At 35.7% G+C, this 25,551-nt stretch overlaps 1 protein-coding gene across 1 annotated transcript; it reads right to left on the reverse strand.

Moving 5' to 3' along the window:
• Positions 1-952: 952 nt before the first annotated feature.
• On the reverse strand, positions 953-25,412 carry LOC129805935 (WD repeat-containing protein 75). Its single transcript, XM_055854217.1, has 6 exons — positions 25,161-25,412; positions 24,840-25,041; positions 24,594-24,778; positions 18,420-20,401; positions 17,961-18,319; positions 953-1,313 (listed from the first exon to the last, which is right to left on the reverse strand). The coding sequence occupies exons 1-6, from the start codon at positions 25,325-25,327 to the stop codon at positions 1,008-1,010; spliced, it is 3,201 nt and encodes a 1,066-aa protein (XP_055710192.1). The 5' UTR covers positions 25,328-25,412; the 3' UTR covers positions 953-1,007.
• Positions 25,413-25,551: the final 139 nt, after the last annotated feature.

The raw sequence follows: 25,551 nt of genomic DNA on the forward strand, positions 1-25,551 counted from the left end.
TTGCCAGAAATCTCAAATATGTGACTTCTGACAATGCCACGTGAGCTGAAATGGCAATGTCATGGCTACAGAATCGCATTTTCGAAAAAGCTCTCCTAAGATTCGAACTCAATTTGTCATATGTTATTGCCAGAGCGTTACAGAATTCCCCTTCTGGAAGTATTTTGGCCATTATGCAGACTACAACAGTAAAAAAATGTTTTTTTTTCTCGCTTTCGAAACCGATTTTTAAATGTTATAAACTTCACTTGTAAGTGAAGCATTAATGTTCAATAAAGCAGTAATCTTCACAATAGATGTTTCGGATGAAGTTTACGATTTACGGATTCAATATTATTACAGAGTATACACTTGTAAGCTGCGTTGGAAAAATATGCGTAGGCCTTATTTTTAGACTCGAAAAAGAAACTTAGAAAATATCACAAATGCTAGAAACTGTCACTTGTCACTTTTCACAAATGAAACTTCGAAAAAACGCTGGTGCGGCGAACACGTGAACTTCTACTTTAAAATTTCGAAAGGTTTCACTTAGCCTTGTGTATTAAAAAATGGTATTCTTTTATTTTAAAAGTAGTTACAAAAAATCTCACTTACCTTAAACTGTTCTGCCTTAACTTTCCCGCCGCCCTTTTAACTCGCCACATTTTTTCTTCATCCCATTTTTCATTTTAATTTTCTGTCCTCATTACCGGCTGCAAATGAGTCGTATTTCAGAGACGTCAAGTGGAATCCACGCAGGAGGTAGCGTCTCGCGCCTGAATTGTCTTCAGCCCATCATCAGCGGCCTGGATGCTCCACTGAGCACACGCGAGATAAGAAACAGTGACAAGACTGTTGTTAACGCGAGGGATTTTCGCTATTATTTATTGCCCACTCTCATCTTGCGGATGCATTCAATTTGGCCAAGAGAATAGACAACATCTCACGGAGATCCCAGTCAAAGGAGTTCATCTTGATAGCTCTGCAATCGTCATTTTTATTTCGGATTAAAAATTCACAACAATATTCTACATTTTGAATTGCACGCAACTTTTGGCAATTTGATTCAATTTATCATCTCGCTTGACCTCATTTCCTCGCGACACTTTCTCCTTCATGCTATTTCGCATTTCGCGGATTTTCAATTTTTCCACTCTCTCCTCAATTTTAGCATCTGCCTCACTTATCGGCATATTAGAATCCTCAACCGGTGATCGTTTATCGCTCTTCTCGTCACTTTCCACCTTTTTCTTCGTCGTTATCAGCAGCGATTTCAGGAAACTCTTACTCAGTAAACTCACTGGAGCCATTGCATGGGGGATTGAGTTGATAAGCTAGTGCGTGAAAAATGAAAAACAATCAGAAAAAAGAGGCGCCAAAACGTCAAAGCTTCGCGGAATGTTCGATTGGCTTCATTTGTTACGCTATAAGATTGTTCACAGATTTAACACAAGCCTTTTTTATGGTTTCTTTCGGTGCAATATTTCCAATTTACCGGTTCATAACCGATTCAAACCGATTCACAACTGGTTAAGAAATCTTAAAGTATGTGAGTACTAAATGAATCTCATATGAAAGTAAAAGGTTTGTAACCGGAAAGAGTTTTTCAGGGAATCCAAGACCTTTCAAATGAATGCAAACTTGTCCAAATCGTTTGAGAAATACGTACTTGAGAACGATTTTACATCTCAGCGAACACACTTAGCCGAAAAAAGGCATCATTTGCCGCATATATTCCTGTTGAGTCAATCACCTGAAATATGCTGTCCGGACAGCAGTTTTCGATCAAAAAGTGCTAATCAAATTTTTTCAGCTGAATTGAAATCAATTAACATTTGATACTTGCTGTGATATGACCCATATGACCTTCAAAAACCCTTCAAAAGCGTTACTAAAAGTAACCGTTTAAAATCATTAACGCATGGATATGGAAAATAAGTGCCCATCCTGACAATCTCCAGAACATTTACAGAAGTACAAAAAAAACTATGTAGAGCTTGCATGATCTCAGAAGGAAGAATGGTATGATAAAAATTAAGGTTATGCTAATAGTTCTTAAGGTTAACTTTTGTAGGGGGCTCTTGTAAGTAAAGTGTCTTGTAAGTGTAAAAATAAATTGAAAAACAGAAAAATAGACCGAGCTTCCACACTGACTTGCCAGAAAGAGATACTGGGCCCAAACAGAAGTAGATTTTGATTCTCCAATGAGCCCGATCACAAGTAGATTTTGATTCTCCAATAGTGTCTTGGATGAAAGGTAAATGGAACTCTATTTGTACAAAAAGTCGTTGAAATTCGAAGAATTCAAATTCAATTTCGAATTTGCATACTAAATTAACGAACGCGATGGGGAAAATTTATCAAATATCACACTAAAAAGCTCGCAAAAGAGTTACTCAGTGATTATGGTGTGATTAAATACTGGGGCGAGAACAGTAAACGTCGTTGTTCAGTTTTTTTCCTCACAACAATGTGAAGACCGTCACATTTTGACACTTGAGCACTTCGAAATTCGAACAGGATGTAACTTCCACCACCTTGCGAAAGTATTCAGAAGTAAGAAAGTCTCTTTTGGATCTTCAAATAGATTTTCGAATTTTTCAAGATCTACTTCTGTATGGAAAGAATAGTGTCTTTGATGAAAGGTAAATGGAACTCTATTGTATAAAAAAATCGTTGAAGTTCGAAGAATTCAAATTCAATTTCGAATTTTCATACCAAATTTTCGAACAAGGTGGGGAAAATTTATCAAATATCACACTAAAAAACTGGCAAAAGAGTTACTCAGTGATTATGAAGTGATTAAATACTGGGGCAAGAACAGAAAACGTCGTTGTTCTGTTTTTTCTCTCACACAATGAGAAGACTGTCACATTTTGACATTTGAGAACTTCGAAATTCGAACAGGATGTAACTCTTGCCACCTTGCGAAAGTATTAAGAAGTAAGAAAGTCTATTTTTTGGATCTTCAAATAGATTTTCGAATTTTGGACATGATGTCCATCTAATCCAATTGTGAATACAGTGTAGTGAAAATTTGTATTGACCACCCTTTTCCCACTAGTTATGGGAAAGTGCCCATGCTTGATACCATGGGCAGCTTCGTAATGACTAAATTTTCTATGTTTCACAATATACATGTGACACATCGCAACCACATTTTAAAAACTATGGGAAAATGGCTAGTATTTAAAATATATTGCGGAGTCACATTTGTTGAGAAACATAGGAAAAATTTAGTTATTACGAAGCTTCCAATGGTATCAAGCATGGGTACTTTCCCCTACTTGCATACCTGAGGAAGGAGCCATAAAGTTCCGAAACGTCGTTTGTGTAGTAATAAAGGAGGATAAGTCCAGGTCAAAATCCGTGTTTCCTTGGTCCAAAGTTCAACTCTTGACCGCATCTTAAGCAGAGATTTTCGAATTTTTCAAGATCTACTTCTGTACGGAAAGATTTTGACACTGAAGACATTTCGAAATTCGAAGAGTATGTATTTCGACCATTATGCGGACAAAACGAGAAGTATCTTTTCTTTAGCGTTCGAAATCGATCTTCGAATTTTTATTCCCCATCTGCGGACAAAACAATTGCTGACCCAATAAGTTCGAGCAATGAAAAATTGCCTGGAACTGAATATTTCTGACCTTGAGAAAAATGCTCAGAAAGATGTAAATTTACAAGTTTCACAAAATTGTGTAGTAATTCATTGATAATAAAGCCATCTGAATCTATGGATGTTATCTCAATAAGTTCGCCAAATTAGACTTTCAGAAAGAATACAAGGTCGTAGAAAAATCGCAGAGATTGTAATTGTAACTTTGTGGGGAGAATTTTTATCTCAGCCAGTTTTTAACTGACTTAAACCACTTGAAAAATAATTTTTGTCAGCCCTCATGCGGCTTATTTAAGTAATATTCCAAGTTTAAAAAAAAAACTGTCGAATGAGCCGCATCAATTCATTACAGAAGTCGATACTGATCCCTCTCGTTCTGTAATAACATTCCCGATTTGAGAGCTCTCTCTGGTTGAGGTTTTTCTTTTACCGATTCGAAGGTATATCAGAGAGAACTTACCTAAAAATCCGTTGGAATTTCGAACGTTTAAACCGAGGAGTTACACAAAAGCGAGCAAGTTCATAAAATGGACATTTATCTTAATAAAATTGGAATTCAAATGTTCTGCCATCCTGAAATTCCACAAAACTACCCAAAAATTCACTTTTTGCAGCAAACGTTTGCACACTGTTGTTGACATTGTTGACGATTGAAGTGTCAAGAATATCGAAATTCGAAATGGCAGAACAATCAGCGCAAAAGCGGCACGTAAATGAATTTACTCTTTAGGCTTCCGAGATTTTCGAATAGGTTTGGCTCGGCTTTGGGGTGGCTGAGTCCAAACAGAAGTAGATTTTGATTCTCCAATAGTGTCTTGGGTAAGCATTACACCGGACACAAAAATTTTCACATCAGTATTTATATGGAACATTCATCTACTTGTTTTAATTTTTTGTAGAATGTATCATGCGTTTTAAAATCAATGTTATGCTATTTTTCTAACACTTATTTTTGTGACTTTGGAAAATCAGTTTTTTACTGCATTCGGACAGTCAATTAAGTGTGATTCTCTCAGAATCACACCTAATGTAATCCTAGTATGTACAGTATTTGACAAAAGTTTCTTGACAGAGCTATGTTCGAGAAATCAGGTGGAAAAATAACTTTTTTAAAGTCTTTCTTTTTGCAAATGATTTGCGTGTAATCCATAGGTGTGCTTTATGTGTTTCAAAAAATAATTAATTTTATTTCATATAAAAAACAATTCTTTTCTAAAATTTGATCATTTTTCATCGGCCAAAAGTTTGTTGCCTCATTTGAAAAAGCTACTTAAAATGGTCAAATACTCGTAACCAACATCAGGTAATCCAGTTATATTTCGAAGTTATGTCATTTGAGAGGCAAATGGTCGGTTTGCACATTTCCAAATTGTTCCCAATCGACTTTTATGAAGCTGCAACATTACGAAGCTGCAAAGGTTTCCCCTATTGCTTTTCACGAAATATTTAGAGCCAAATCAGCTCTAACCACTTTACCTTGCATTTGCAATAAGTTTATTATATAATTATGCGCTAAGTGAAATATTAAATTTTGCAAAACGTCACCGCTCTAGTTGAATAAACTCCTGATTCGTAAGCGTAAAACTTTTTAATGACCCCATCCAATGTTATTTTAGTGATATTGTAAAGGGTAAAATATGGTGCTAAAATCTTGCAATCTCCAGCAAAAACTTATCTCAACACTAACAATATAATTGATTTTATTTCTATTAGTGGAGTGAGATTTTTTGATAAAGAATTCTCTCGTGGAATATCATCACATCGATAACTTTCTCATCTTGAAAATAGAGTTCTGAAAACTTTTATCAACACATTTCCTTTCGTGAAAATTTCAGATATGACTTTAGCTGTTGTCACTCAATAAATGCACTTCTTGCAAGAGAGAAGAGCTATGTCTAATGCTTCATTCTATAAATAAGACACAACTTTATGAGTGAAATTGCAAACTTATACGTTTCAATTCATTCATTAATACTTCATACAAACTTTGTATGAAGTTCTTTTGGAGTAATTTTCTGGTGAGAAAATAGCACGAACAATTTACCTTCTTTGGATTGTGATTAAGCAACATTTAAACTTTTTAATTATTTCTTAATTTTGTCTGCATAGTTGGTAATTGAAACGTTTTAGTCAAGAAAAGGGTTGATTAGTCAGGTCATGAACTTCCCAAATATTTTGCTACATGCGAGTCTTTGATAATCGCCAGCTGCAAAAATGCTACAGATTGGTCAACCACCTCTGATCGAGCTTGTATTAAAAAATGTACAGTAGATTCTCGATAATTCGGCTCTTTTAAGATCGGGCTACTTTTTAATTCGTTTAAAACATTAAAAAAAAGTTTGTTGTCATTTTTCAAGTTCGATTATGATTATCAAAATGAAGCAAATATCCTTATATTTGCAATGGTTTGTCTTAGTTTTGATGTGATTTTGCATTATTGAGGGATTTTCATGCAATTTACGTTATATATGAGTGTGTAAACTCAATATCTATATGCACATGAATAAAAAATCGTTGCATTTCAAAAAATTTGTCGCCCGAATTTCTGTCTAATTCGGCTGACATTTCGGTCCCATATGCCCAAATTTGAGAGAGTCTACTGTATGTATAAGAGTTAAATATCTCTTCTCAAAAAAAAATAACCTGGCAGCAAAGGAAGTGCAAGTAGCTAACTAAACTATTATTCTAATAATAATAATAATAATAAATTATAAACCAAAGCCACTCCAAATCCAAGCTAAATCTATTCGACAATCTACCGGAAGCCTAAAGTGTAAGTTCACATTCTCGCCGCTTTGGCGCTGATTCTTCTGCCATTTCGAAGTTCGGTATTCTTGATCACTCGTCAACAATGTCAACAACAGTGTGTAAACGTTTTCGGCAAAAAATTAAGTTTTTGCGTAGTTTTGTGGAATTTCAGGATGACAGAACGTTTTAATTGCAATTTCATTAAAATAAATGTCTTATTGATAAACTTGCTCACTTTTGTGTAACTCTTCGGTTTAAAAGTTCGAACTTTCAATGCGTTTTTAGGAAAATTCGCTCTAATTATACCTTAGAGGTGAAGGAAAATCCTCAACCGGATAGAACTCTAAGTCGGGAAGATTATTACCGAATGTAGGGACTTATAGTAGAAAGTATGTATTGCTCACATGAAGTATATGGTTAGATTAAAAATTTACTAGAACACGGCACTCACACCGTTCTGCGTGCCGTAAATCTTCCCTTAAGTATAGGCCGTTGTGCTGAACAGGAAATGGTCCGAAAAAACTGAATCCCTCTTAATTATCACAGTTTTATTCTCTTAAGACGTTTCAATGACGAATATTCTTTTCATCAGGTATACAATTCAAAATATTCAGTTTGGCTTCGGAGGCTGGTTCCCAACGCTGAGACGGCGGGGGACGCATGGAACGGAGGCTTATGCGAAGTTGAATAAATTATTATTATTATTATATAGGTCAATTTAGAAAAACGACATTTTCATCAACAATGAGATACTTAGAAAATCTTTACATCGAATGTGGCAGGGAAACTTACATAGACGGGAATGGCTACACTGCATTTGGACTTGGATCACAACTTGTGGTGTTAAGTTCACCATTCGAAACGTAGTAGAGCAGGGGTGAGCAAGAACCGTAGGAAACCGAATAAACATCAAAATGACTTTATTCAGGTAGCGTTTTGGCCATTGATGTGCAAGTTTCATTTAACGTTTTTCCGGTTTCAAACAGAGATAACTGTAGTAGGGAGTAAAACTGTTAGAATCAAAAGGTTATTTTATCAATTGATTTCCTTCTACATTCTATCGGATCAAAATTTTTCCTTAAGAAGTCCTTCAGAGCAATCACGAATTGTTTACTATAACAGTACTCTTAGGCGTAATCAGCGTTGCTTGCAGGCCTACTTTACACTATTTCAAACCGGTATCACACATGATTTATGACAAAATCTTTTTGGTCAATAGAAAATCAAATACGTCCAGTAAAAAATTAAATATGGTCAGTAAAAAACTTCTAAAAAAATCGGAAAAAATTAATTTTGGTTAGTAAAAAGTCAAATTTGGCCAGTAAATTTTTTTTAATCAGTAAAATGTGAAATTTAATCAGTGGAAAATTAAATATGATCAGCGAATAATAATTTAGTCAATAAAAAACTAAAAGGAAATCAATAAAAGCTAAAACTTTGCATATCCGGATAAAAAGTATTGCACATTTCGTATTGTGGAAAATTCGTATTTTAGTACATTTCGTATTTTACCATTTCGTATTTCACATTTCGTCTTTCCTAAATTTTTAAACAGGTGCTACTGATAACTTTCCGAAGCACAGAAAATTTCATTTTTTACTCATCAATTTTGATTTTTCACTGACCAAATTTGATTTTTTACTGACCAAATTTGACTTTTTACCGACCAAATTTGACTTTTCTCCGACCGAATTTGATCTTTTACTGACCAAATTTTATTTTATACTGACCAAATTTTATTTTTTACTGACTAAATTTTATTTTTTACCGATTTTTTTAAAAGTTTTTTACTGGCCATATTTAATTTTTTACTGACCATATTTTATTTTTAACTGACCACATTTGATTTTTTACTGACCAAATTCATTTTTTTTACTGACCAAATTTTATTTTTTACTGACCAAAAAGTCGCAGCCATGATTTATTAATGAAATATGTGAAATACTCCCGGTGGTTTATTTCTTAATCGATTTTATCAGAACTGGATTTATTTGAAAGGTCTTGCAATTCCAATCATGACTGAACTAGTCCTAAGCAGAAATGAATCGGTAAAATACCAATAATTGATTTTTTCTTTGTTTTAAATTGGTTTTGGTTTTATCAATATGATTATTCAGATATTATGGCCTCTACACATTAGTAGAAATTTCTTAAAAAATGCCTTTTTAAAGAAAATTTCCCTTATCCTTGTAGGCAGAAACGTCAGATTTTTTTTAGAAAAGGCAATTTTTGACGAAAATTGCTTCTAGTGTGTAGACACTGTTAGAGACTAAACAGTGAGAGATATCGACTTCCAAACCTTCGGTAAACCACTCGCAAGAAAATATTCCCAAGAGATTTTCTTCTTCTGGAATTTGACGGAAATTTTATGCTCTCTTCAATTCTTCCAGTATTCGTCAGAAAAGTATACGTCTTTCAAATTAAAAGAATCAGGTTTTTCTTCTGAAGAAAAACCCTGATTCTTCAATTAAGGAAATTTGCAAATTGGACTTTGATATGAATGGGTTCGCAACATATCCTTCTACGACTAATAACTATTTCAAAACGGTTTTGAATTTGAAAGTTAAAGTTGGTCACCAAAGCTAAGACGGCGGCGGACGCTGAAAACTACATAGTCTCTCATTAAAACGAAATTGTACTTCGTTGTGTCGAAACATTTAACAATTTGAACCAAAATTTCTTTTAGGGCGAGTGACAAACTGATTATCATTATGAAGAAATCGCAACTACCATAAGCATGAGCACGCTTACCTCTTGCTTTCCTTTGGTATTTTTGAGAATAATTCATGCGAAAAGGTCAGAGAAATTCAAAATTTAACAAGACAGTAAATTCATTTTTCTTTCTTTTTTTTTGGAAAATTCTCCCTTTCATTCTGCTTTGAAGGGAATGAAACACCGTCTGGAATAATGTTTGAGAATTGTACAATATTTCCCTCCTCCCAGAATCATCTCTCCACCTTGACGCAAAATTCCCTCCAACAATACGCCAAGTTGCGAGAGAGGAGGATGAGCGAGATGAGACTAACAATATAAAAGGGATCCCTCAGACACTCCAATGATCAATTGCAACTTGACTCTCCACAGAATAGCACATCAATTCCATTTGTGCTCCCCATTCGACCATTTACAATCACACTTTGAGCGGAATAAGTATTTCACTGAGAAACCATTTGTTAGTGCAGTGAAGGAATTAAATATAAATAAATAAAACATAAATCGATCAATTTTTTATCAGTGAAAAAATAAAACTGAGTGCAAAGTGAATTAAAAAGCAACGTTTGGGTGAAGAAAAATTGTCAATCTTCCCAGAAATGAAAATATTTGGATTAATTTTCATTCTCTGGATCGCTTTCATCTCCATCAGCACCACAATTGGATGGCCTATTTCTAATCCTAAAGTGGTAAGTAGCACTGTTGCTTGAGTGTTGTCCAGAACTCGCTAAAGTGATACAAATGTGCTCGCCTCAAGTGAAATTGCAGCACATAGGCAAATTTTCTTTTCAATCGTACTCAAAAAATTATGAATACGCGCAATTTATATAAATTACGAATTACGACTCTTGGTGTAAATAGATTTGTTGAGAAAATTAGTTTTTACTGAGTCACATCCGGCTTTTTTTTGTGCTTCACCCTCTAATCTTGTTGATTCGTGGCGAAGCTCACGAAGTGGATGAAATAATCTTTTTTTTTTAAATGTGCTTTGAGTAAATAGAATTTCTTTGGGCATTTTATTCTAATCAAGAAATATTTCAATAAGATTTTGGAAATCGGATATTTTTAAAACAAAATAATTACAGTGAGACCTCGATAGAGTCAACCCCCGATAAAGTCAATCCCCAATAGAGTCAATTCTACGGACTCAGATAGAGTCAACTTGGACCCAAATTGACTCCGATAGTCAATTTTTCCTTTATTATGGTACTAATAATATTATACGATTTTATTATGATTTTTTCGAAATTAAAATCAGTCTTTTGGTGTATCAATGTAACGTTTTTAAGACAAGGAAAAACATTTATGTAATTACATGATAATATTATGATAAAATTCGTACATTGATCGTGTAATCATTTTCCAATAAAATAGTTTTCTTTTCGTGATTTTAAGCATTTTTACCGATTCAAAGTACTTTTGTCTTAAGATTTTTTTGAATAAGCCTGTGATCGCAATATAAGGAATTTAAGGCCATCATTAATTTGGAAGTTAATAATATTATGGCACAAGCAAAAAAATATTAACTTGAGTTACAACTAGAAAAACGTATAACATGCTAGATTCTTTTTGAGTATGGGAAACTGGGGCAAAAAGTAACAAATCGAAAATTACAAAATTCAATATCTTCCAAGATAAAAAAGATAGCGGCTTAAAATTTTTTCCATAGATAGCCTCCATAGGTCTTCTTCAATGTCGTAAGTTTCTTAGAATTCGAACAAGGAATTTAGAAAATAAAAAAATATCGAAATTTTTAGCCCTATTTTTGAAATATTTTCCTTGAAGAAGATAACAATTATTACCTACTTATTTTAAATTTGATGCACTGGTGAAAATTTCGCAAATTACCTGGATATTCTTTGAATACGAATCCGCTATCTATTTTAGAATTTCACAAAAGTTCTTTGCTCCAGAAATCCTTTTATTAAAAATGGCCACTTGGGGTAAAAAGTAACAAAAGGTATAGAGCAAAAAGTAACAAAAAAGCGAAGCAATTTCTGATGTCTCACGGTGAAAAGAAACGTCATTATCATGTCTCGCTGCTTGTTGTTTGCATTGGTCAAACGGTTTGCAGTCTTTTGTGTGTTTTTTTTCTAAAATAGCTTGAAAAGTGTTATTCTCGTTTTCTCACTTTTCTGGAAGACAAAACGGTGTTTTACATAGGTGTAGATGAATAAATTTTCTATGAAAATATGTATGTCCTGTCAATATTTTTTCAAATTTACGGAAGCCCATAATGAAGCGAATCAAAATATGATAATACCCAATGTCTGGTACTATTTGCCCCAGCATTTTTGAGAATAGTCACAAAATTACCTTTTAGAAATCTGCTCGATAAACGTATTTGCTTACAAAATAGAGGAAAATTATTTTCACAAAGTTGTAGAGCGGTAAATTTCCTATAAAACTGCGCTAATTAGATATTTTTTGAAGCGATCGAGTAGCTTGTAAAAAAATAAAATATCCGTTTTGTGACTTTTTGCCCCAGTCTCCCCTATCGATTAACTCTAATGCCAGCTTCAGACTGGAGGTTTAGCCCAGTTGCCGAAGGTCTCAAAAATCTAAATAACAAACGATTTTTATTGATTTTTCAAAATCTATTGGATCATTTGCCCTTAATATCCAATTCTAAATAAGAATTTCCTAAAAAATCGGGCCTCATAAGGAATTAGAGGAGTTAAGCCAGACAGCTAAGCCTTAGGTCTGAAGCCCTTATAATGCAGTCGGGGTGGAAATTTCAAGACCTTTCAAAAAAAATTCAAATTTCACCAAATAAGTCTAAAAAATTAGTCCTCCAAAATGGTTAAACTTTGGTCTTCGAAAATTCGATATCGAAATGATTTTCGAACATAGATGTCTAAGGACGAAATATTTGCATTGGCTACTTCCAAAACATATTTAAAAATAAAAAAAAATCTAGGAGTCATTTTCGAAATAAACTAAAAAAAAACATGGTTTCGGCGAGGGAGGAAGAGGGTGGGGGGAAAGAAAATACGACTGTCCAAGACGTTGAAGACAGGAAACGACAACTCTTAGCATTTGGCATTATACGTGTCACAAGTTGAAAAAAGTGGACAATATAACTGCTTCTGTAAGAATCCTAATCAAAATTCCGAAAGTCACAATCCTCACTGAGAGAAATCAGAAAAAGTTAAAATAATATTCCGGAAATGTTAATTTTACCTTGCAGTATTGATCCAAAATCGGTGTAAATAGTATGCTTTTAGGTGTATTAGGGGTTCAAGGTATCCTTTTTCATGTTAATTTTACCCTTAATAAGGTGTAAAATTAACATTAAAAAATGTTGATATATTTTTACACCTAAAAAGTGTTAAATTTCTGAGGAAAAAATGTTAATCACACCCTCTTTTTCTCTCAGTAGCTGAACGATAATATTCCGAAAGCAAAAAACAATGTTTTGGAGGGGCTGGAAGGGTTGAGGGAAAGAAAAAAGACTATCCTAGATATGTTGATTTAAAGGGGGGGGGGTCGTCAAAGACCACAAGTCGATATCATTGTCACAAATTATCGATATCATAGCCTATATCATTGTCACAAATTTTCGAACAAACAAAAATATTTTTGAAAAAGATAAATCAATTACGGATACTATACTGACTTATGACCGATTAAGTCTGATGCACTCAATGCAAGAAACTTAAGGTCAAGTAGAAAAAAAAATCCAAAAAAATGTTCAAAGATCGGTACTTAACCGATTCATTACCGATGAAGACCGATGCAATGGGGTTCGAAATTTCAATACCTTTCCAAAAATTCTAACTTAACCAAATCGGTTAAAAAATGAGCTAATCAAAGTGACTGAGCCCATTTTTGACCTTTAACAATTCAAAATGGCGAATTTTCCGGTCATAGATAAGTTTAGACGAAATGTTCGCCTGGACTAACCTCTAAAACTTATCTGAAAATTATTGAAAAAACTTGGAAAAATTTTGAGAAAAACCAAAAAACAACATGGTTTTGATAGAGATGTTGGGGACAGTGAGGGAAAACGTTATAAAGAAAGGGATATGTATTTTGATCTCGTGAAATTTTCCCACGTTTGCCGGAGCCATAAATTCAAAATGATCAGTGAAAATTTCAATTTTAGTCAGTAAAAAAAATAAATAAATAAATTTGCTCTGCGAATCATCCTTCTGCACTATCTTACAACTATTCTTGGGATACACTGAGAAAATACTGCTGATTTAAAAATAACCTTTGGCTTCCCCATTGTTTCAATTTTGATTGTCCTGTTTGATACATCCAACTCCCACATACAGAGCCTTCATTTTCCTGAATAATGTTTCTGACAGTATATATTTTTCTTCTTCCTGTTCATTTGATAAGGTAGGAGATGTTTTCCCCAAGAGATATAGAAAAGGTAAATAAAATGTTTCTCCCAATGGACAATTTACTTTGGAAATACCTCGACGAAATTCATGATGTGAATTATGATTTTCATGTTGCGCAAAAACTCCTTTTTGCAAGTGGAAAATAATGTGGAGGATGTAGAAGACAAACATGAATGAAAAACTAAATTTTCCCATGAGAATAATAAGATAAATAAGAAGCTCTTTTCTGTTAATTTTATTTTGTTAAAAAAAAGAACAGTATTATATTTGTTTGTCCTCGAGATATTTTCTGTTGTTGACTAATAAAGTTTTCTTTCCTTTGTTCGTAAAATTAAATACTTATCGTGCATTTCATAAAGTCTAGACCTAGGGGATTATTCAGGATTTTATGTTAAACTTTGGTTATGAACAGAGTTTGTGATGATAAATTTAAAAATAAAAATTGGGAACAGTTTCCTAGACTGTTCCTTTTAAGAACAGCGCCATCCATTGAGTTTTCTTTTTATACTTGCATGCCAAAATGAGTTGTCAGCTGAGCGAATTCCCACAAAAAAAAAACTTGTTTTCATTTTACAGTAAAATTTTCAAATTATATCTTAAGAATTTTCATAAAACAGTAATGTTCTAGAAGAGTCAAGGAGCAAATTTATGTAATTCTCTTCGGAGAAAATATGAACTTAATGTGTAGAATCATCTGTCAAAATTAATGCGTCTGGAAATGGTTTTGAATTAGGACATTTACACTAATTTATTTGAATTTCGTATAAAAATTAGTTAGCGGTTGTGAACTGGCTATTTACGCTTCATTACCGGTTCTTTACCGCTTTAAAACCGATTGGAACACATTCAGTTTTATTGGGAATTAAAAGACCGTTCCGACGAGCTCAAACTCCAAATTCGAATGAGCTAAATTGAAATTGTTGTGACGTTGAGAAAAAGAAGAAGAGTACGAAAGAGTAGGATAGACATACGCAAAACTTGTAAGAAAGACAGAGATACGAATTTAGACTTCATTAAATTGTCCTGATCTAAAAGTTGTGGCGGAGCCATTGGAAGTGAATTTATTACTTTATGCCTCCGCCACACCTTTTAAATTGGTAAAATTTGATGACATCAAAATTCACATCCTTATCGTTCTTAAAAGATTTGCATAAGTATATCTCTTTCTTTCGGACCCAAAATTGGACTGAATTAAATTTTTATTTGGTGTGATGCTCAAAAGAAGCAGAAAAGTGCGAAAGAGTAGGATAAACATACGCAAAACTTGTAAGAAAGGGCTATGAATATTGATTTTAATAAATTTTCCTGATCTAAAAAGTGTACCGGAGCCATTACTGACCAAATTTCAATATTTTACTTGTCAGGTTTAATTTTTAGTGGCTTCAGCAGCTTTTTTACAAAATTTCAAGAAATAAAAATTCACGTTCAAATAAATGCAGTGACTAATCCCTGAGTAAATTTATGGGGGGGTCTGTAAAAAGCAAATATCAATAAATGAAACCGTTTGGTTTCTAGTCGCATAAAAAATCATAATAATTAAATACATATCGCTTTCTCATTCCTCTTTAGAATACGATCATTTAAAAATATTCCTTCAGGGTGAAGCCGTATAAATAGACGAAAAGGAAAAAATAGATGAAGTATTTTCAGTACTTTCAATATTTTCATAGAATTGTTTTTCCATTTTTGTTCAAGTTTCACCTGAAAGTTTGTTAATTGTTCTCCTTTTTTCCCCATCCTTTGCAGCAAATGACACAAACCATGATGGAAATTCCACAATGGCACTGTTTGCGCTACTTCAAGCACGATATCCATCTGATGCGACGATGCCGCAACTACCGAGTTCCGATGTTTAGAAAGCCAATTGAATGAAAATACTTTCGACATCCGAAAACTCAACAATTATTTACCATTCATCAAACACATGGATAATTTTTTTTTCTAGTTAACCATAGAAATACTTTTCAGAGCACCATTTTAGGGTTATTTTTTGTGATACTATTTTTAAAAAATATCTTAGTTTTTTAAAGTAATCTTTTAAACAAATGACGAATTTAGTTTCTCACAATTTCTCCACAGCTTTTTTTTGGAGACTTTGAGAATATTGAGAAAAATGAAGAATAAATTCCGTTCCACTTGTTTTTTTTTTTAAATATTTTTTACCCATGAATATTTTTTAATCATTTATCTAATATATTTAATAATTTTTGTATTTAACTTTTTAAAAAAGGGGACAGTGGACTCAAATGTTGGAAAAAAAATTAAAGAGAAATATTTTTTGCGATGCTTCACAAACTATTCTTAATCACTTGTAAAAAAAAATAAAAAAAAACAAAATCAAAGCATCAATGTAAAAGTTAAAACTTAAAAAAAATAAACATCTTTAAATTGTAAAATTTGTCCCACCACATAATCGAAAGAAAATGTCCTGAATCTATCTACATGTTTTATTGTATAGAATTTCTTATGTAGCCACCAGAGATTACTAGAGACATAAATAAAATATTTATCCAACAATAACACCGAAAAGTTTGTATTCACCGAAAAATTTCATTTCCTTATTTTTTTTTACCAAGGAGGTTCTTGGAATTTTAGAGAACCAGACTTCTAAAGGGTAAGTAACGAAAGTACAACGTTTCGAAATCCATGCGACAGAAATTGTACGCATACAGGATATTAATTCGGAGGATGTTTACTGAAGATTGGAAATTGATATCCTTCATCGTTTAGCGTATAGTCCGATACCTAAAAACCGAAAATCGATCAAACCACAAAATGAACAAATATAATCAGAGCGTCGACGGTACAATGGCAGATCGACTGATTCAAATCGATCAATCTCTGATCAGATTTTCAGCGCTGATCAATCGCCTTGATAAGCTGATCGAAGCGTTCAGTCTCCATGATCGACTGATCAATATCGACGAATCCCTCTTATCAGCTGATCGACAATCGCTTTGATCAGCTGACCTGTGTCGACGAATCGTTCTGATCGGTTAACCGGTGTCTATCAATCGTTCTGTTAACTGGCATCTATCGATAGTTCTTAACAGCTGATAAGTACCAATCAATCGTTCTAATCAGCTGATCAACGTCAATCAATCGTACCGATCAGTTGACCAGTGTCGATCAATCATTCGGATCAGTAGATCGGCGACAATGAAAAGTTCTGTTCATTTAACCTGCGTCCATCAATCGTTCTAATCAGTTGACCGGTGTCTATCAATCATTCTGGTCTGTTGAACGTCGTCGAGCATTCGTTCTGGTTAGTTAACCGGAATCTATCAATCGTTCTGATCAGTTAACCGGTGTCTATCAATCGTTCTGATCAGTTGACCGGCATCTATCAATCATTCTGATTAGTTGACCGGCGACGATGAATCGTTCTGATCATTTAACAAGCGGCTATCAATCATTCGGATCAGTTGATCGGCGACGATGAATCGTTCTGATCATTTAACAAGCGGCTATCAATCATTCGGATCAGTTGATCGGCGACGATGAATCGTTCTGATCATTTAACAAGCGGCTATCAATCGTTCTGATCAGTTGACCGGCGTCTATCAATCGTTCCAATCAGTTGAACTCTGTCTATTAATCGTTCTGATCAGTTGACCGGCGTCGATCAATCGCTCTGGTTAGTTAACCTGCGTCTATCAAGCGTTCTGATCGGTTGACCGGCGTCTATCAATCGTTCTGATCGGTTGACCGGCGTCGATCAATCGTCGTGATCGGTTTACCGGCGTCTATCAATTGTTCTGGTTAGTTAACCTGCGTCTATCAATCGTTCTGATCAATTGACCGGTGTCTATCAATCGTTCTGATCGTTTGACCGGCGTCTATCAATCGTTCTGTTCAGTTGACCGGCGTTGCTCAATAGTTCTGTTCAGTTTACCGGCGTCTATCAATCATTCTGATAGGTTGACCGGCGTCGATCAATCATTCTGATCTGTTGACCGGCGTCGATCAATCGTTCTGATCGGTTGACCGGCGTCGATCAACCGATCTGGTTAGGTAACCTGCGTCTATCAATCGTTTTGATCAGTTGACCGACGTCTATCAGTCGTTCTGATCGGTTGACCGGCGTCAATCAATCATTCTGATCGGTTGACCAGCGTCGATCAATCGTTCTGGTTAGTTAACATGCGTCTATCAATCGTTCTGATCGGTTGACCTGCGTCTATCAATAGTTCTGGTCAGCTGATAAGTTTCAATCAAGCATTCTAATCAGCTGATTACCGTGCGGTGATAAATCGTTCTGATAATTTGACTGACGACGATCAATCGTTCTGGTCAGCTGATTGACGTCTATCAATCTCTCTGATCAGCTGATCACCGTCGATCAATCGTTCTGATCAGCTGAACTGTGTCGATCAATCGTTCTCATTAGCTTATTGGCACCAAAAAGAACCGTAAGTGCATACACCTGTTTACAACTTAAGACAAACCTCCAAAAAAAATTTTCCTCTAAACTTTTCATTCGCTTAGGTCAAAATGTTAAATATTTCCAAAGACATTTTCCTGAGTTCGAAAAGTAAAAAATATACACTTACCTCGTTTACGTTGGACTTCCCGAGAATTCCAATTGGCAGAGCAGTATTCCCAGTTCCGGATCGCACTTTCTGTTGCATTTGCTTGGCAATCATGGCCCCAAAGGGCGTGTAGTTGTTTACGGTGTTGGCTTCGCTCAGGAAGGTCACCATCGGCGTCAAACCATCGTCGTCATTCCGCGATACCAAGGACACAAGTTCCTGCTTGTCAGTGAGGAAGAACAGCTGAGAATTTGCCTGCCAATCGAGGCTAAGTGACGTTGCTTTGGGATCTTGCCTTGGAATCCAAACGGCATCGTAAATATTTGGCAAATCGCGGCGGTGATAGAGGGGAATAGGGGTGTTTGGGAAAAAAATGTACACTGAAAGGGAAAGGTAAGACATCATCGTTAATTATGCATGAGCATTTGCATTGCCGGAGACCCTTGAGAGATATTGAAAACTTTAAAAAAGGATACTTACAATTATTATGCTTGGTGATAACAGCAAATAATCCCGTGATTGGATCTACTTTGAGGGAAACTGCTGCAACTCTCAGGATACTCTTGAGTTTGAGTGTCAGCAAATTCCAGATCAGCACCCGATTTTTCGTGGAAACAATCAACAAATGCGCATGTTCTCCCGTTGAGAAAGCCACATGCTCTATTTCTGCAAGTTCAGTCAGGGGAAGCTCCTCTGACGGACTCTCCTCATTTTCTGACTCTTCACAATCTCTATTTCCATTCTCAAGGAACTTCGTTTGAGCACTTCCGAAAAAAATCTTCGACAACTTTGTATTGCTAATGCGTTTGGACTTATGATAGAACTGTCTACGCTTTTTCAAATTCCACAGATACGAATTCTTGGAGTATTTGCAATTTTCACCCAAGAGGGCAGCACATTGTTCTGTTAGAATGTCCAAATTAGCAGAGAGAGTCTGAGACTTTTCAAAGAACTCCCTCAATTTCTCTTTAGATGAATTGCCAACTTTGCAATAGATCTCCAATTGACGCAAAACTTCGAGTTTTTGGTCAAGATTTAGATCATTCAGGGTCATGATCTTATAAAAGAGATCTTCATCCTCAATTTGTGATGATTTCTTGAGCGATTTCGAAGTTTCACGAATGGTTGAGTCATTTTTGACAAACTTAACGAGATCATTTGAACTCTTGTCCAAGAAGGATTGAATTAATTTGATAGCTTTGCTTTGCTGATCATCAGCTTTTTTGAACTTCTTTTTAGGTTTTGCATCTCCATTTGCATCCAATTGAACTTTTGGAGTGTAAATAGAAACCTTGGCGACTGCTCCATCTAAGCCCGATGGAGCACTAAAGATCGCCTTGATGACTAGCTCATCAGTTGTGTAAACCACACAAATATTCCCAAATCCACCAGCTAAGAGGGAACCATCTTGGGAAAAAGCTAACCCCCTAATCGGGTAGTTTTTGTAACTCACCCTTCCGGAACTAACCCACCTAGGATTAGTTCCTTGGGCACCTTCACAAACCCATGTCATTAGGTAATTATCTCCGCCAGCGGAAGCGCATACAACTCGATCTTCAGAGTAAATCCCTGAAAATTCCAAGGCTGTAATAGCTTTCTCATGAGGCCATTGGATATTTGTATTCAACTCAAAAAGTTGCTTCTCTCTACTAAACGCCCAAAATTTGAGCCTAACCTGAGCAAAATTCTCATGATCATCCCAGCACTCAGCTGTAGCCATCCAGTCTAGGCACAAAGCCACTTTCGTCACTCTAGTATTATAAATAATACTCATTGGCTCAGGTGCCAATTGATTCTCTCCCGTCACATCAATATCATACAGAAAACTCCCCGTCTGCGGAGAGAAAAACTGCAAATACCCTACACGACCATTGAGAACAATACTATTATTCCGGGGATTGATAGTTAATCCAGCCGGAAAGGGTAACTCTTCCGTATTGTCTCTGGCCACATGGGAAAAATTCTGAATCAACGCTCGCAGATTCAAATTCCCATCAAGCAGTTGAATGCCATTGTCATTCAACGCTACAGCAATTTGCTGATTTTGCGGTCCTACCGATATATGTACCGGAGAACCCCTCATCCGAGGCAGAAAATTCTTCTGCTCCGGATGATTATGTGTCCACTTCACCAGCACATACTCAATGCCACCCGAAAAGAAATGCGTTCCAGATTCTGTGAACGCTAGACACTTTACCGGACCCGAATGCCAGTGATAACGCGTAGTCACTGGCACTCGGTCATCGGTATTCCTCCACAGAATCACCTTACCATGGTTATCCCCAGTGGCGATAACTGGAGCAGTTGGGTGTATGGCAACTGTGGTGAAGAAGGCATAATCGGGATTGAAGTGAAAACGCCGCTTTCCCGTTGACAGATTGCCAATGTTGACAACATGTCGCTGAATCACAGCAAAGATCTTTTGACTGTTACTCAAGGACACTTTGAAGGGATGTTGTGTCCTGAAAACCAATAAAAACGAGTGATCAAGATGAACATTCCCATTCTAGTAAATTTGTAGTGTGACACTCAAGAAGGAATACTTAAACTTATGAGTTCTAACTAGGCCCTTAACATTTTGTTACACATTTAATATTTGCACAGTAATGCAACTACATTTTAAGTAAAGGAGTAATATCAAACTCATCGGAAACCGTTAAGGAACAACCTTTCCGAAGCTGATTGATGTTTGATCTTGATAAACAATTATAAGAAATGCTTCAAGATCAGTTACGTAAGCGTACCGTAGATGCTGGTAAACTCTAATGGGAAGTCACGAGTCTGTTGCTAACGACCACAAGATATGGCCCTTTTAAACAATATTAGGCAAAGCAATATTAACAAAGTGTCTTACGACATCTCTCCATAAGAGCAAGATAGGACGAACTTTACGGCAACGATTGATGCTACGTACAAAGAACATGCGATTTACGTCATGGAATTATGTCAACCTAGAGCGTTGAATGTATGCATCAGAGAGAGAATCGTCAGCACTAGAGGACGTTAGTAAGAGTGGCCTGGTTTCTTAAAAGGAAATTGCAACCACCTAAATATGTAATATGTTTACTAGGTCCCGGGAGACTAAGAAGCTATTCTACCCCGTTTAAGTTTCAGATTTTATAACAGACGGATGATCATATATCCTCATGTTCAGTAAAAAATTTCTAGCAGACTTTACGGACTGTTGCAGACGTTATTGACGATTGAAGTGTCAAGGTCAGCGATAAAACAGTGAATATATGAACTTACACGATTGATTTTCAAATAGGTTTGGCTTGGCTTTGAAGTGGCTTTGTCTCTTCGAAAGGTTATTACTAGTTATTACATAGGTTATTACATTGGCAATACGTTAGACCTAGTAAAAGACATCCCAAATAAATATGATACCGTCCACGCGATTATTAACAGAGCTAAAGGGGTAAAAGGTTAGAGATAGTGATTTTGGATCGTTCGGAAACCTCAACAAGACGAATCCAAAATGTGATACCATCCGCACGCTTATTACCACAGCTAAGGGGCAAACGGTTAGAAATAATCACTTGGATTCTTCCAGATACCCCTAAGGGACGACATTCACTTCATTCACATGACCTTCTTTTTCTCAAAGTTTTTTTTACGTTATCTAGAAACAAGTATGAAGGAAGTTGACGTCTGAGAAGATCTAGGGAAAGGTAAATTAAGCAAGCTCAGAATATTGCTTAGGAAATGTCTCGAAAAAAAGTACCGAAAAAGAAAGAAGCATGAATGGCTAACACAGATGATATAAACCTGCGACCCTATTGGAGGGATTGAAAATAAATCAACAATTATATAATTCTAGAAGTTGCCTTGGTGGACATTTAATCTCTATAAAAATTCCCTTAAATCATTTCAAAAACCATTTAATTTTTCAATAAGTATTTCTTAATCAATTTGGGATAATTAGTCGTCGTTAAAAAGGTTTTGCAAGTTCTGAAAAGGCTGAACTGATTTTAATTGCTTATGCAACGATAATTATTTTTAAATATGAAATTCAATTTATTGTTAATAGATGTCGAAAGGTTCATTTGTTCGTCCGTTCGTGTTAAATAATTCTCGCCTTGGAAGAATTAGGCAGTTTTCGATTAGCCAAAAATATTGTCATATCTTCTCATTTTTCCTACACTTCCCTACATCCTTTCCAAAACCAGTTTGTTGGGATTATTTAAAAAATGACCCTATTGAGATATTCTTTGTAAGTCATTCGCTTTAAGTTGTGCGCTGTAATTGTTAGTTATGTTTTAAAAATAGTTAAATCGGTTTGCACTGATATTACGGTCAAAACTATGTTTTTTTTTTTGGATTGCTCGAAAACGCGTCTTGGGATTTTTTTGTAAGTTTTGGATGTTGTTGTGAATGGTACTTTCTGTGATGTTCAGAGAGGAAGGAAGAGACTAGGGACTAGGTCAGCAGCAAGATTCCATTTCAAACACTACCATTTATTTGCTATAACCAGGGTATGGGAGATTGCGAAGTAGAGTAATTGTGCTCCAAAAGTGTTCCTTGATGTTGAAGGGACATCTTCTTGGGCTACATCCAAAGGCAATTTTCGTCAAAAATTGCCTTTTTTAAAAAAAATTCTGACGTTTCTGCCTACAAACCCTGTAGCGCCTGTAGCCGATCGGCCGCAAAGTTTTACAGTAACAGAAAATTCCCTGGAATTTATCTTCTATTTGTCCGCGAGAGTTTTCGTGGAAATAAACGCTAATATTCCGCTTGGAATTCTGCGGAGTTATCAGCTTTTTTTCGCGTGGATTTCCTAGAAAAAAAAGTCCGAGGAATTTTCTTGCAACATATCTGAGAGCATTCCCTGGAAATTGATTCAAAATTTCCTTTGAATATTCCAAGTCTATTTTCTGATATCTTTCCGACCAAGACTCCATGGAAGTAAGCGCGAGAATTCTGCAATTATTTTTCGCCCTAACGCTATAATTCTTGCGAGCAAGACATCCTCAAATGAACGATATGGTAGCAATATTTTTAATTCAAAAGTAGAACAATTGAGTGTTCGTCTGATAGATGAACACTCTCCAAGTTCTAAGCTGACAATTAGTACTGATCGTCCATACTTGTGGATGTTTTTTTTTCGGAAAATTCTCTATGAACGTTCCACGAAATTTTTAATCAATTTCTGGAATTATTTTGAAGAAAAATATATTTAAAAATCCACTGGAAAGGTCGTGGAATTCCGTAATATTAAACCACGGAAGCCTCTAAGGCCGTTGCATGGAAATTTCCACGGAGAATTTCGTGGAAATAAACAGGATTTTTCCGAATTTTTAAAGAGCTGTCTGCCGATTATACGCTAATAATTCATAGGAAAAGCCGTAGATTCGTCAGAGAAAAGTCAATGGAAAATCGCGGACATTTTTTATTAAACGGTCCTATACAGAGTTCCGCAAACGTCCATGGAATACGAAGAAATTTAGCGTCAAATTCCATCTCGGAAGCTTACGCGAATTTTGAGCGGTAAAATCCAAGGAATTCCACGCGGATTTTTAGCGGTAAAATTAGCGGACATGGCAGAAAAAGCTGCTGGAAATCCAATGGAATCGCTGCGGCCGTTGGCTATAGGGAGGATAGGTGAAATTTTCTTTAAAAAGGCATTTTTCAAAGAAATTTCGACTAGTGTGTAGATGCCATAAGCCGATCCCTGTGTCTATTTTGGGCTTAAGACTTAGTCATATGGCTTAACTGCTTTAATTTCTTAACAATCACGACTTTTTGGAAAAATTTAACTTGGGACTGGATTATTAACGATAAGTAACCTATTATGTTCTAAAAAAAAATAAAATTGTTCGGTGTTTAGAATTTTGAGACCTTCGGAAACTGGGCTAAACCTCTAGTCTGAAGACCGCTTTAGGCATGAAGCTGTACTACAGAATGCTCTAGAACTAGTAGCTAAGGCAAGGGAAAGATGAGAAAAATAAGGACGAGCCAGAGGAAACCAGATGCGCTTGTTCCGAGATTCACTCAGTTTATTGTTTCGCCTCCAACGCACCAAATTGTCATTCGCTGATATATCGGTTGCTCGCATGAATTTTAGCCTTAAGCGTAAAAGAACGACAGAACTTTAGGTAACGTCTTTAGGGAAATTCTGCGATAATTTCGTGTCACAACAATATTTTTTTAGAGATTTCATAGGTTGAAATTTCATCTATTATAGAAAATTCCTGGTGAATCATTCCTAAAAACGGTTTTTCAAGGTCAAAGGTTAAAAGGGCTCTAGGGAGCGTATTTCTCATCCAAATGGTATCATATTTTGGGCTTGCTAGAAAGGTCTTGGAATTCATGACAGGCGTGAATCGATTTCAATCGGTTCTAAACCGGTAATGAACCGATTTATCCCGAAAAATTAATTTTTTATTCGAAAGTCAAATATATTACTCCTAAAGTGTATTTTGGGCAATTTTTTGAATTATTTATAAACCGGTTGAGAACCGGTAATGAATCGGTTATTTTTTTATCGACTATCATTTTATTGCAATCTGTAATTTGTAAGTACATTCAGCAATTATTTTCGCGGGAAGGACTAGTCTTCAGAGATTGTACATGTCCTTTGGCAAGTAAATCGGTTATGAATCGATAAATAATTATATCTTTAATTTGAAATAAAAATCAAAAAATAAAACTTACGAGAGCTGATTAAATTTCCCCGGGAAGCCATTGAGGCTCTCTCCGTCTGCCAGCCGGAAAACATCGAGCTTGATCTTGGAGTTCATGTCGTAGAAGTAGACAATCACAGCTTCCAGATGCCCTTCGAGTCCCTCAAACATGTTGAAGGACTTGATGCAGAAGTTCAGTTGAGGGATGTTTAATTTCTGGAGAGGAAATTTATCAATTTATTTGGGGCTTTGACTGAGAATATTTGGGATTTCTTACAGTTTTCTGATGTTTCACTCCGGACTTCCACTTCCAGGTAATGATCTCGCCATTTGTCGTGCATCCAATCAGCAATTTGGGATTTGTGGTATCAAATTCAATTCCCACGAGATCTGCCTCAGTCTTTTCTAGGTCCCTGACCCATTCGCCAGTCGTAACATTGAACACTTTCACCGTGTTATTCCAAACAAGGAGGATGTTCCTTCCGGAAAGAAAGTGAGGTTATGTACTCTGAACAGAAGCTGATTTTGCAGGATTTTTGGGTAAATTTGCATGGGAAGTGATGAAGGGGAATTAGGGATATTGCTTGAGGATACTTACTCGCCATCCTGTGAGAAAATTTGGGGGAAATCTGTGATATTTCCCCCGGCTATTTGACGTATCTGCAAATCTTCAAATTCACACGAATTGTCCATCATTTCACTATCATTCAATGTCTCATGCAATAGATTTACATTTGAAGTGTCCATTAATGCATAACACACCATTTTATCACTAATATTTTGCGGAAAAATGCGAATTTTCGCGGATGTAAACACTAAAAACACTCTTCGCACACGTGAGAAAAACAAAAGTTTGACTGCAGCGCCGTCTGGATTTCGGTACTTTCTCTGCTTCCCTCCAAAATTTGACTGTCTGACAGTCAAATTCAAAAATTGAAGAAAGTAACGGACGGGAGCACGTGGGCAGATTGGGCTGATGGAATCGATGG

This window comes from Phlebotomus papatasi, chromosome 3 (genome assembly GCF_024763615.1).
Source record: "Phlebotomus papatasi isolate M1 chromosome 3, Ppap_2.1, whole genome shotgun sequence".
NCBI lineage: Eukaryota > Metazoa > Arthropoda > Insecta > Diptera > Psychodidae > Phlebotomus > Phlebotomus papatasi.

What these genes read in the sequence shown, in the direction of transcription:
- LOC129805935 (XM_055854217.1), bottom strand. Translation starts at nt 25,327, where the DNA reads ATGGTGTGTTATGCATTAATGGACACTTCAAATGTAAATCTATTGCAT. An exon ending in TATCACCAAGCATAATAATT is followed by an intron (nt 18,320 to 18,419) that starts GTAAGTATCCTT and finishes TTTCCCTTTCAG; the next exon opens with TGTACATTTTTTTCCCAAAC. An exon ending in GGAAGTCCAACGTAAACGAG is followed by an intron (nt 1,314 to 17,960) that starts GTAAGTGTATAT and finishes TTCACGCACTAG; the next exon opens with CTTATCAACTCAATCCCCCA.